The 14,137-nt window shown below is 35.6% G+C and overlaps 1 protein-coding gene across 1 annotated transcript; it reads right to left on the bottom strand.

Moving 5' to 3' along the window:
• Nucleotides 1-2,990: 2,990 nt before the first annotated feature.
• LOC134542839 (F-box/LRR-repeat protein 15) lies at nucleotides 2,991-13,545 on the bottom strand. Its single transcript, XM_063387403.1, has 5 exons — nucleotides 13,216-13,545; nucleotides 12,951-13,127; nucleotides 8,535-8,692; nucleotides 5,494-5,625; nucleotides 2,991-3,307 (listed from the first exon to the last, which is right to left on the bottom strand). Exons 1-5 carry the CDS (start codon nucleotides 13,423-13,425, stop codon nucleotides 3,190-3,192), a joined length of 795 nt encoding a protein of 264 aa, XP_063243473.1. The 5' UTR covers nucleotides 13,426-13,545; the 3' UTR covers nucleotides 2,991-3,189.
• Between the last annotated feature and the right edge of the window lie 592 nt (nucleotides 13,546-14,137).

The following is a 14,137-nucleotide window of genomic DNA, read 5'->3' as shown; positions in this document are numbered from 1 at the left end:
AGTTAAACACAATTGTTATTATACATGAATATACATACAGGAAGGTAAATTATTCATATTGATTCAGTGTACATCAATATTGTAATAAACTGAACTTTTTTTGTCATATGTAACCAAGTGTAAAACTTTGCCTTTGATGGAACATTACTTAATTTCAAGTATTTTGCACTACACCATTTCAAAGGGTCCTTAGAATGCATAAATACTGAACAATAACTGGAATGCTATTGGACTAAATTAATTACAATTATTAAATACATGCTGCAGGCATGTACTAATGTGGGAGTTATTTAAGAAGGCCACCACACAGTGAGAAAACAAGCTAGGATGTTCATTTCATAAAAACACTTTATTTGTATTGTGATGAACATGATCCATAGATTAAAAAATGTGCTCAAATCTAATGTTGTTAACTTCTATAGAATGTTTTATTGAACTGTAATTTATGCTACATGAAAAAATGCAGTGAAACTAAAAATTCTATACCATTAAAGTGTGTAAACTAAATAGGACAGATTTTGTCAGCCATCAATCCAAACTACAACTAGACAATGAACTAAGTTTCCAAATTTCATGCAGATTTCACAGCATATATTGAACAATGTTCAAGTTGACTCTGAATGTTACTTGAAATTGCAGTCAGGGCAACTACATTTTTTAGGGAATGTGCCATTCACAAGGTGCTAGAAGAGATATTAACACAGGAGATACCAATTTAGCAACATGTTACAAGTCTATGAAAGTATTGCAACAATGTGTTGAGTGGATCATGATTGTAATACTAGGCGTTTATTTCAAAAGCGCTGTGAACTTGGATATTTATTTCATTTCCGCATCTTTGACCATGATATGTGCAAATATATAGCAAATCCACCTTACAATAATTTCCTGCATTAAAAATATAAAAAATTTTGCACTAGACCCAAAAATGCACACAATTTTACCCTTTTAAAAAATATTCCCGTCTAAATTATTTTAAGTGCCTTAAGAAACTTAATAGGGATTTACTGTGTTATCACTTTACTCTAGACTACGTCACCTAACTTGTGGACACTTTACCCATATGGTCTTCAGTTGGAAATTCTTACGCTGAGTTCATACTTCATACTGATTGAGATGTGTTTTTTTTTTTATTAGTTTAAGCTGTTCCATCTGTTGTAGATTTGGCTTACATGTTTCCTAAATCCCTGAATTTCACCATCATGATTGGTTCAATATGTATGTGTAATTAAATGTTCCCATTAACCTACTAAGTTGATCTTTGTGCTTTTCTGATGAAGTTGCTGTCGCAGAACTACACTATTTGAGCAAAATATGCCACTCTACAGCGATATCTTTGAAACACTTTGCATGTAACCCAATTTCTTCCATTCTTTCAGAAGTATTAAAGCTTGTATGATTTATACTATGTACATAAAACAAAATAAATCATTAATTATTATTTCGTTTTTTTTTCTTTTAATTTTTTTCAAAATACTTTTGTATTATTGTATGGAAAAATAATTTTTTCAAACAAATAATATTTTAAGGTAGGTTACATGCATCTACCTCTCTACAAAGCTAAGTTATAAGTTGCAAATTTAATTTTATTGCATACTAACAATCATGATAATTAAATATTTTTAAATTTTTTACTTAAAAACTGTTGCATTTAAATATTGCATGTACCTTTTTATTACGTGTAACATATAACCATTACTTAACTTTGATGTCTTCTTACACTTTTTAGAACAGTAGACCACTACAGCATATGCTAATGAGATAATACACGTTAACACATGCTTTATTCATAGCAAATTATGCTTTTCTCTGCATATATACCATTATACTAGCCAGCTTTAAACATTCAAAACCAGCACAAAAAATATTATATTAAAAATTAGCATGTCAGCACATGGAAAATTGTATACTAAATGTTTGTACAAGGTACGTGTAACGTCATATTATTTTATGTGAACGCCTGTATTAAAATATAATCATTGAAAAATTTACAAAATATTACTAATGGATAGCATAAAGAATATATATTAATAAGTGCACAAATTTGCATTCTGGTACTTATAAATCAACAATATAAACCTTTTTTTTCTGTCACAATAGCAAGAAGCAACTTCACCAATTTAAAGAAATAAACATTTAGTTCCCTGGGTAGAAATGTTAAATCTGAATTGTTTGTACTGTAAGTTGATGGAGGAAAGTTCCACTTGCAAGGTAGTTGGCTAGTATTTTCCCTTCTGGGTGCCTCAATGACTCTTGTTTCGGTCCAACTACAGAGATATCTTTTGGCTCCTCTAATTTTGAGGTCATTTTAAAGGGTCTTGCATGGTGAGATACACTACCCAGAATGCTTATATGTTCAAGAAAATAAAGTAAATTCTCGTTAGGTACCTCAAAATGAAGTTTTAAAGTGAGAATTCCTTTCAAGTGAGGTACTCAATAAATAAATTCCACGATATGAGTTCAAATATTAAGTGTCAGCACATGTCATGAAATCTTGAGTTATATACTATCTCCCTATCGGTTATAAAACTAGAAATTTTCATCACACTCCACACTGTTTGCAAGTTTAGTGGACTAAACGGTAAGACAAGTGTTACTTCTACAACAGTGAGAGATTTGAAACCTGGTCATCTCCAAAGAGTACTTAAAAATAAAGGAGGATGCTTCCGAATATTCCGTACAAAAATGCTGAAGGTGGATTTACTTAGCAGAACATCACAGCATAGGAGATGTAAAAAAGAGAGCAATTGATCCCATCATTCAGTTTATTCTAATTCGATTTAGGGTTACCTCCACGTCCAGCAAATATATATATATATATATATATATATATATATATATATATATATATATATATATATATATATATATATATATATATATATATATATATATATATATATATATATATATCTTTTAACTGCATAGCTCATTCAAAGTGAATAAATTCACAAAAATACCTGTAACTTTTGTAAAACATTAAAATGATATTTTTGTACGTTTTGTGGGGGTGGAAAATGTAAAAGTTGCCAGGCACAAACTAAACAATATTCACTGCAGGTGGCCTCCTTACCTACCTATGAATGTACACAAACAAAGTTTTAAAACTCACCATCTCAGCTTCACAGGACAAGGGAATGATACAAGGACACACTCCACTGGTGACGATGCTCTGACAAGGGACACGCCTCAAGTCCAGAAAAGCTTGAAGTGTATGCTGCTTCTGAGCTCGTGAACTGCCTGGTTATCCAGCAGACATCCTCGGATGTTGACCAGCTTCAGGTGCCTGCATTCACGGTCCAGCCACCTGTAACACACGTTTGCATTAGCTCCCCAGACTTATACACTATGTGATGATCACAGAAAATACTCCTTTAAAGTTCACATACACGGAGCATGTTCAAACTGTTATACTATATACTACATAGCCTTATATAAGACTACAGAAGCAGTTACCTACTGTTAATCTAGGAAGCTATCATAATGAATATGGCGACAGGTAAATGGTAGGCCTGTATCACAGTATGTGATTAAGCGGTTTTTTCATTTACTAACTAACTTCCTGGAAGTATTTATAGTTCCCACCAAAGTCAGCATAACCTTAAGTGACAAGTACTATAAATAAATATCAAACGTAGATAATTACACACAAAAATAAAACAATATTATACTGTGACATGATTTAAAAAAAAAAAAAAACCTTCGAAAACCTCAAACATTTGGCATGTAATAAATAAAGTAGGGTAGGTTCTTCATACTGAAATTTCACTTAACTTAAATGACTTTAAATGTAAAACAATTTGTAAAGATTTAAAAATATATACGTAAAGTGAAAATTACTTTAAATTAAGTTACTTCATGGTTTGTTTTGAGATTCCATTGCAGGTAAATAATGCAAACACACAACTGAAAACAACAAAAAAAAATATTCAGAATTTTTTCAAAGATAACTGCACTTAAGAATAGTGGCCAATATATTCTCAAGAGTGTAAAATCAAACATTGTATGGTTTCCTATCTGACAAACATTTTTTGCTGATTTTTGTTTTTAATCATTGCCTAGGATAGCATTTTAACAGAAACCGTTGATAAATATTTCTTTTTCATCACTACATTTTTATTAAATAAATAAAACTACCACCTTCTCTGCACCAAATGTTATGCAGAGAAGTGACTCAGTTTTTTGTTAATTTTGACTTACTCAACGGCCACATCTGCACGGTTAAATAATATTTCACTTAGAACGTTTTGGTCTCTACCTAATGCATAAAATTAGCTTCTTCGGTTGAAAGCTGGCAACATGCTCTCCGTCCGGCTAAGGTGACCGCTAGGAGTGGGGGGGTAAACGGCAGGACAGACCATCGGACTTGCAGCCCTTTGACCTACTGTTACAGCATTGTGCTATAAATGCCTTAGTAACCCAAGGAGGCACCGAGGGTGGGCTTCAACCTAACTGTGGAACAAGAAAATCAATTTTGTGTGCGTTTTCATGATACAATCAAAAATTTTAATCATGCATATTGCTGTACTTTCTTCAAACAAGCAGATACTGGTGCCATAAAAAAAAAAATAAACAGTACTATGAAATGCTTTATGAGATTGTCTCAAAGCAGAAATTATGTCTTGAAAAGGCAATAACATAGTGTTACGAATAAGATCAAACTATCAGTTCGTTCACAACCAAATTTTAAAACCAATTGTTATTGACATCCAAAGATGGGGGGGGGGGGGGGGGAAGAAGCTAATTTTACGATTTAGGTAGAGACCAAAAAGTTCACTGGTGACGCCTCGACCCTGAAGACCTTTACCATCTTGTGTTCGACGCAGGCTAGCACGTGGTTCCTTCGCTTTTAATGTCAGCTGGCACCCTTTCCCAGCAATCCCAACCACTCCAGTCATTCCATCACCCGTATGTTCTATGGCATAGACCCTTTTTCAAATCATTTCTCCGGAGAACTCGTAACACAGGGGGGAAGAAAAAAAAAAAAAAACAAAAACAAACATTAAGTGCGAGTCAGAGCCTTAAGAAACATTAGACCCCAACTTGAGTTCAAAAGTTTACAGGTCATAATTATCTTTAGCTGTACGAAGGTACACATAGCCATGGGTGTACGCAAGGGGACAGGGAGATTATGCGGGGAGGGGAGAATTTGAAAGCAAATGGTGGGCAATGTGCTGTTATCCCACCTCCTTCACCACAAAATGAAATTCTGCGTACACTCTTCTACCTAGCAGATAATTTAACAGGTTGCGTAAATTTTATAGTGACTGGTGGAAACAAAAACTTTTCCCTGGGAAGTCACTGAGGTTCGGTAATTATTTCATTTTCAAAAATTTTTTAATATTAAAAGTAATCGTGAAAAAGGTATATGACAACTATCCGTCCTTCCACGACAGAATGCGTAAATCGTGAGTAAAGGTGTCGGGCACTGCACGCGAGATGAGAGAGCGACTTGCAGTGAGTGACTGATGTTGAGTGAAGTCTGCACGGTACCTGATGCTGCTGTCCGTGATGTTGGGGCAGTTGCTGACGTCCAACAGCTCTAGCAGCTTGCAGTAGTGCGCGATGTTGTAGAGAAGCGAGTCCGTCACGGAGAAGATGCCCGACAGCGACAGGCTCTGCAACCTCAAACACCAGTTTCCCCTTACAGCTCAGCCACAGTGGTACTTCAGTTTAAAATAATACTACTATACGAGTTACGTATACACAGTATCGCAGGCCCTGACAACTTCAAATTGTCATTCCAATAACCACCCACCCCTACAACCACCCCCCCCCCCCCCAACCCACACACAAAAATAACATACCCACACACACATAAAACACCCTCTGCATGCAAACACAAAACACACCCACAAAAAAAACACCCCCAACACACACAAGCCTTAAACCGCATCTTGGCCCAAAACCAACAAAAGTGATGAATTAATATTGATAATGTACCAACCTGCAAAGCAAAACAAGAATTAGATCATGCACCTAGAGGACTTCACATCTGTTGTGAAGGGTAAAATACCTCTTATCATAGGCAGGCTACTTGGATTACTAATTTGAACTGTAGAAAGGGCAGTCGAACTTACAATTTCCATGCAAAGTTTCACTTTCACAAGTTAAAATTGACTTTCTGGATGCTATAATGAAATTCTTAAGTGCATTAATTCATTTTTGGTGCTCATGAGAAGAAAATGCTTTTTTTGTTGTTGAAAAGTAAATTATTTTTTGTGATAAGGTGATTCAAAATAATTGAATGAAAGTTATCTATTTAAAAGTATAGAAAGTTTCTAAACATAGATATTTTGAAAGAAAAAAAAAACCTTCATTTTTGGATTACAGTTCAAATAAAACAAAAAAAATTTCATTAATTTTTAGAAAAATTACTTTGCATTAATTATGTTCTTTATAATACCACAAATGTAAAAAAAGAATTCAAAATTAAAAGTAAAAAAAAATTACAATGTCTCACAAGTCAGATAAACAGGTAACATTTGCCAAAGTATACACCACACTGCGGAGTCTATTATAGAAATCATTGAATCTGCTAACTTTCCTAAACCCCGAGTATCTAGTTGTGTGATGTGTTAGCACAATCGTTAGAGCTGTTAGTTGGTGAAGGAACTGTGAAAGCTTTTCTTCCTGGGTCCAGGACTGAGCGAAGCATACTCCAGAAGGCAGTGGTTAGCCATCTCAGCATCATCTCATCTAATCTGTTCCAGTCATGCCGTGGCCCCAGCCAGATTCACACACCTACTTCAACCAATTTCTCTTTGTTTCCTCCCTGTCTCATCTGTGTTTTTTTTTAAAGCTATATTAAAATACACACTAACATTAAAACACACTTCAACAAAGGTAACATAAAATGTTTTCCTGCACAATTTACAGTTTACATTATCTTGACAGTCTGAAAAGTTTTATTAATGTCAGTAAAAATAATATATTAGGAAATTTTAATTTTAAAGGTGTTCCAGTGGTCCAAAAAAGTGCCTACTTCGGAATGACTTCAACCTTATCCATCACTCACAATAGCATAAGAACTGATCACTGAACGCCCCAAGAGCACTCTATAAGACTAGGAGTCGCGCCGCTGGGCGCTTAGTCATGAGTAGGGACGGGAAAAATTTGCGGACTCAATGACCTCTAGGATAGCCTCCATTATCCTCTGCACATCTCAAGTAAACACACGTGTTCATTGGGTACTAAATTCTGAGGCGTCTCCACTGGGTAGCTTGTGATTCGACGCTTCTTTGGTCGATAGTCTCTCATTGGCCCACAGAGCTCCAGTTATACTGCGAGCCAATAGCAGAACCAGCAGAATTGTACACATGTTTGAATTTCAGCCTATCACGAAATGAATCTGCAAATTTTTCCGGTCTCTAGTCATGAGAAGGCCGTCGAAGGGGTGGGTTTTGTCGCTCGGCTCCGGAACAGCGGGAGGGCGACGCGCGTAAGGAAATGGACTCTTGACACTCCAAGCAGAGAGATGTCTAACAGTTTGTGGGCTGGCAGCAGGTAGTCATGCAGGCCTGGGTGGAGGGGGAGGAAAAGAGAGACAGCTTGGAACACAGAAGTACTCCTCGCTGAGTCGTAATCCCCTTGCCTGGAGACCCACCCGGTTCACGTGTCAGCAGGAGCACAGCTTTACACGCGTTCACGGTACACAGACAATAGCGTACTTTCACAGTGAATAATGTGGCTGCCATTTAATATACTTTCTACACTCTCTTGTTGTTTCATACACATGCAGACACTGCACAGAAAAAAAAAATTCTGTACTGTTACAAAAGATTCTTTTGGAAACCAGTTACCAAAAAATAGTTTGTAATACTACAAGAAAGATTTAACTTTGTACAATTCATGGCTATAATAATTTTTGCAAATATGAAGTACTTTTTTCGAGATACAGAGTATTTATTACGATAATTTGTGCATTATTTTATACTTTAATTGATGTTTCATTCAAGATAATTTTTTACACCATTGAAAAGCTAATCAAATATACAAAAATTTGGCTTTATTTTGTTGTATGATGCTTATTATGCACATAGTTAATACTGGAAAGCTATTCAGGGAAAAATTTACAAATTACTTATTGAAGGTATTGGAACAACACAAAGCGTAAGCCGTAAGGTAATGGCAAGAATCCAAATCCTTAGGAATATTGTGTAGCAGAGGCTTTTTTCCAACAAGACAGGGATGTTTAATATCAGTACGTTACGGCCGGGGCCTAGACCGTTTTCTACCCCAATTGGTTTTCATTTCAAGTGAAAACTGAACAATAGGGAAACATCTGAAGTGTTAAAAAAACACAGTTTTTGGAATTTTATAATTTTTTTTTTTTATGGAAAAGCCACAACTCTTACAATTTATCATAGGCAGGCTACTTGGATTACTAATTTGAACTGTAGAAAGGGCAGCTGAACTTACAATTGCCATGCAAAGTTTCACTTTCACAGGTTAAAATTGACTTTCTGGATGCTACAATGAAATTCTTAAGTGCATCAATTCATTTTTGGTGGCTGTAATCCCAACCACACTACCTCTTGGAGTGGAACGTGAAGAGCGACAGGCTGTCCGCCTCCAGGAAGGAGCAGTGAGCGAGGTCCACCTCGGTCAGGCTGCCGATGTGGAACGCCAGCGTCACCAGGCAGCCCCCAGTCAGCCACGAGCAGTTGCGCAGCTTCAGGATCTTCAAGTTCTACAGCACACGCACACACACACAATCCTGTATTAACTAGCCTTCAATATTATCTTTAAAAGATTTGTGGAATGGGAGTGCATGACTTGATGTAAGTTTTTGGACATACGCCATTGCTAAGAACTTTTTCTGTTGAAGAAAAACTAATAAATAAAATAAATAAATAAATAAAAATACCCAAAAAAGACAAAAAACACACAAAATTAAACAAACAATTGCTGCTGTCAACAAGGATATGAACACCACAAAATATTCCGAAACAGGAATATGGTCAACAAACAAAGAAAAACAAAGAAAAATGTACTAAGAGAGCGAAGGAAAAAAAAAACACACACAAATGATGACAACACAAAAATATTGAACCCAAAATAATTCAGCACAACAGTTGAAACGAGACAAAAACACGACAAAACAAAAAAACAAACAAATACAACAGTTTTACCAAAACAGAAACAAGGGACGTTTCGGGAACTGCTATCTGCTCCCGTCCTCAGGCAGAGACGCACATGGTACGGAAACACAAATGTGACTCGGAATATTTTGTGGTGTTCATATCCTTGTTGACAACAGCAATTGTTTGCTTAATTTTGTGTGTTTTTTGTCTTTTTTGGGTATTTTTATTTATTTATTTAATTTATTAGTTTTTCTTCAACAGAAAAAGTTCTTAGCAATGGCGTATGTCCAAAAACTTACATCAAGTCAAGTAGCCTTCAATAGTTCATCTCAGAATAAGTACAAGTTCCGTGTCACGTGTCCAAGCCTATCCCTTGATCCTGATGGCATGACCTTGCATACATTGATCCTGTGGTAAGTACATGATACTTCAAGTTTTAATTTAGTACGTCAAAAGATCCTACACATACAAAACCTTAAGATGTAACAAACAATTATAATCGTAAGCTGAACACAAAAGAAAAAAATTTCCACGATGTACCAGACATTCAAAATTAGTGTATGGTAAAAGAAAGATAGCTGAAGTCAAAAGTAAAGTGAAATCAAAAGTAGCAGCAGTTTTGAAGCTGTCAGAAGATGAATTGCAGTCTGAAGGAAGTACTGATGAAGACTTACCTGAATAACCTGAAGAGTCAGTTATTAAGAGGAATGCAAGTGACTAAATCTAATCAGTCAGATGAAAGAAAGATTGAAATATGCAACATCCATAGGGGAGAAGTTACACATTTTATCAGTTGGACCTAATTCTTGGTCACGACAGAAAATTTCAACAGAATTCAATGTTTCTGAGAACACAGCACGAAAATCACACCAGTTGATGAAAGAAAAAGGAATTATTTAATATCCTGAGCCTTTGCTAGGTAAAAAAATTTCTGCTGAAGTTGTTGAAAAAATTACCCATTTTTATCAAGCAGACAAATGCCAGTGCTAAAGATAAGGTTAGTGTACACAAAAATGTTATGACCAAAAGCACCTAATCTTAAGAAAATAGATACAGCATACAAAGAGAAATATCCTTGTGATAAAGTAGGATTTTCTCAATTCTGTGAGCTGCGGCCAAAATGGTGTCACAATTGGTCAGCCAGGTAGGTACACATTCAGTCTGTGTTTGCTCAATAATCCAGAATCCAATCCTTCTTTTAAGTGCTATGAATTTAGAAAAATCAAAGCTGAATGTTGGTCCTTCCTTTATGTCAGTTTATTTATCTTATTTTGGAGAAACTGGTGGCTTTAATACCACACTCATTCGTCTCTAAACAGAAAACACAACATATGTGAAAAACAGGAAAGAAAATATTCAGCCAAATTAAATACTAGTTTTCACGGACTTTGCAGAAAAATATTCTTTTGTTATCCAAGACAAAATTCAGTCATATCATTGGGTGTGTTTAGCTTGCACATTAAATCCAGTAAATCTGTACTTCAGAAAGGATGGAGAATCATGTAATATATCTTTGTGCTTTATCTCAAATTACCTAAACCATGATGTTCTCTTTGTATATGAGGTTCAAAGAAGATTGAGCTTACTAATTCAAGACAAATTTCTTAACATTAATCAAGTGGAGTATACCACAGACGGTAGAGCAGCAAAATACAAGAATTTTAAAAGTTTGGTCAACCTCTGCTATCATTTGGAAGATTTTGATTTATAAGCTTCTTGGACCTTTCATGCAACAAGTCATGGTAAATCAGCTTGTGATGGTGTTGAAGGATGTGTTAAAAGGACAGAATCTAGAGTGTGCTTGCAAAGACCATATAAAGATCAAATTTTGACAACTAAGCATATGTTTCAATTTTGCTATGAATAGGTACATACTTTACTGATCAAAGAAGATGATGTTCACGCAGTGAAAGAAAAGTTTAACAAGCATTTCTCAGAGTTCACAACTGTGCCTGGAACAAGGTCCTCGCACTATTTCATCCCACTATCTAAAACTATAATAGTAGCTAAGCAAATTATTTTTCATTTGAATAGAATACTCTTTGACTAAAAAATGGAGAGCCTCAAATTTAAAAACAATTTGTATGTGTTTACCGTAGTTTATGATGATAAGTGTTACATTGGGTTAGTGCTTGAACTGACCAGCTAAATTATTTTACTAGCCACAACATTGTAATTATGGACAGGAAGATTCATGCTGGGTTCCATTAGTCAACATTCTTTGCACTGTTGATGTACTGGAAATTGAGATTCAGGTTGGAAGGGTGCACTATAAACTGACATAAGTACATGAGTGAGATAAAAATTATACCAAAATGGTCAAAATGGAATTAACTTCTTTGATAAGAGTCAGTAAATAATATGTTAAGTGTTTGTGCCTGCTCCCGTTCCCGCAATAAATGTAGCGTTTTGGAAAGTGACAGTACCTATCACCTGCCTCTCTGTCACCCCCTTTTTCCTTAAATCAATGTTGCCGGTTAGCTCAGGCTAACCCCCCACAACAAATACACAATCATATCATCAGAATCAAGGGATAAACTTGGATATGTGATTCGGAACAAATGTACAAGTTTCATAACAAGTATCCAAGTTCATCCCTTTATCCTGATGGCATGGTCCTGTACATTTTGATCCTGTGGTACATGATGCTTGCTGTTATAATTTAGAATGTCGAAAGATCCTGCACATAACTATAACTTGTGATATAACAATAAATTATGATCTTAAGTTAAATAAAATGGAAAATATATTTTGTATTCAACTTACGATAATTATTCATTGTTATATGACAAGTTTTTATGTGCAGGATCTTTCGACCTACTAAATTAAAGGCCCTGGCAGAATGAACAGTGCTGATGGCAATGCTGATGGCTGCTAGCTGCTGATTGGTGGCAGAATCAGCCAATGAAACGGGCAAATGCGATGCTGATGGCAGATCCCAAATTCACTAGGCACATCACGGCCGATGGCTGATGGACAGATCGCCGCATCAGCGGTAGAATCGGCAGTCATGTTGTAATTTCGTCTGTCAGTTGTTTGTTTGCAAACTTTGACGCTCGTGTTATCTGCTGTGATGAACAGCAATTCTCGCTGCCGAACACAGTCTATTAACAAATCAGTAATGTCGTCCAGCTCCATACTAATTATTAAGAACAAACTTGTGAATATCCAGTACAGAACTCAGCAACAACTGACCAGAAAAGTCGTTTTCGCGGCAAAACGACGAATAATGAAATGATTGTCGTCTTTTGTTCATATAAACATTAAGAACAGGAAAGGGTTTATTTATTCCTCCATTTTAAACAATAATGTTAACACATTTAAGTTGCATTATGATTTATCTTATTCTGTAGGTTCCCAGTTGACAGCATATTTTAATGTAAACAAACGTCCACGTCTGCTGAAAATCATATGAAATTTGTTGCGCCCAAACCAAAACATAAACACAGTTTACTGCGCATGCGCGAACGCACAGTTTTCAAAATACATTACAATTGGTTGCTGGTGGTTGTCACGTGATGGCTGGTGTGCTGACCAGCCATGAAAAGATGAAGTTGGCCGAACTTGGCCAGCCATTAGCCATCAGCCACATTCGAATGCTGGTGGTGACGTAGTAGTGAAACAAATGGCCAATCAGAGTTCACCAGCCATCAGCATTGCCATCAGCACTGTTCATTCTGCCAGGGCCTTAAAACAGCAAGCCTCATGTACCACAGGATGAATGTTTACAGGATCATACCATTGGAATCAAGGGATAAACTTGGATTCGTGATACAAAACGTTCAACAAATCAAGACACCTTAACAATTACAATTAATCAAGACACCTACTTACAGAGAAACATAAAGACAAACTATACCATACCTTGCATTTTAGAATCACAGACTGCAAGCAGTTGGGAGTGAGGTTGACGCAGCCACTCAGGTTGAGATATGTGAGATTGGCATTGTTCCGCAGCAATGGCTCCAGAGACCTGCTGGGCATAAAGCCCAGGCCGCTCAGGTTCAGGTGCTGTATGTTGTGGCAGTGGCAAATCAGCGCCTGCCACATCCATGTTCACGTGTCATAACTAATAAAAATACTATCAAATCGCATTGATCACTTAAATATGGCTGCAGTATTAACTTACGTTAAATTCATCTTCTTTAACATCCCTGTGTTGAGATAAATCCACATGTTTTATTGTCAAGAAATACGTATTCATTAACGCTTCAAAACTTTTCGACACGCGCCTCAAGTTAAAACAGTCTTTTATGGAAAGGTACGGAAAAACATATTTAAATAACACATCTTCCCAAAGCACATCAAGTAGGCTTGTGCTTTCACAAGTTTGATCCATTTCTGATAGTACTTTATTCTCAATAAATACTTTACACCAAATTACAATATTTGTTTACACCTTCATGTTGATTCTGAACGTCAAAACAAAAGAACAAACAATGTTCAAGAAAATTTTTAAAAAATTATTATTCTAAAAATTTACGAGATTCAGTCCTACCACATGCTTTAAATATATATATTTTTTTAAATTTGAAATCTTTTAATTTTGTCTTAGCCGACATAATTTTCTAATTTGTTTCCTTGTAGCTTGGCCAAAAAACGGTTCTATTCAAAATACAATCAAACAATTTACATTGCATTGGCTTAAATTTGTTTCAAGTTCGTGCATCATTTGTTAGTTAATTGGAACAGTTGTTTGTCTGTGCCATGTGGTTCGTCTGTCTTTCAAAATTGTTTGTAAACACAGTTATTTACTTATGTGAAGTGGAATTTGTTTACATTACGTGCGTAAACTTAGATATTTCGCCCAAATTAAATATTAGCAACTGAAGTATTTTTTAATGTACTCAGGTAGTTGATAAGTTCAATTAAAGTTTTTTATTGACAGTAATGTATTGGATAATTTGTGGTCAGTTTACTTTGCCAGCTTCGTAACATAAAACTAATGATATCTTATTTTTGTACTGTTGGGAAAGGTTTGGAAGATTTTTGTGAATTAGAGCTATCCAAGATAAAGGATTTACAAATTCATGAAGTGATAACAGGGAAGG

This window comes from Bacillus rossius (assembly GCF_032445375.1).
Source record: "Bacillus rossius redtenbacheri isolate Brsri chromosome 9 unlocalized genomic scaffold, Brsri_v3 Brsri_v3_scf9_2, whole genome shotgun sequence".
Taxonomy (NCBI): domain Eukaryota; kingdom Metazoa; phylum Arthropoda; class Insecta; order Phasmatodea; family Bacillidae; genus Bacillus; species Bacillus rossius.
This window is presented reverse-complemented; position numbering and strand designations above follow the sequence as displayed.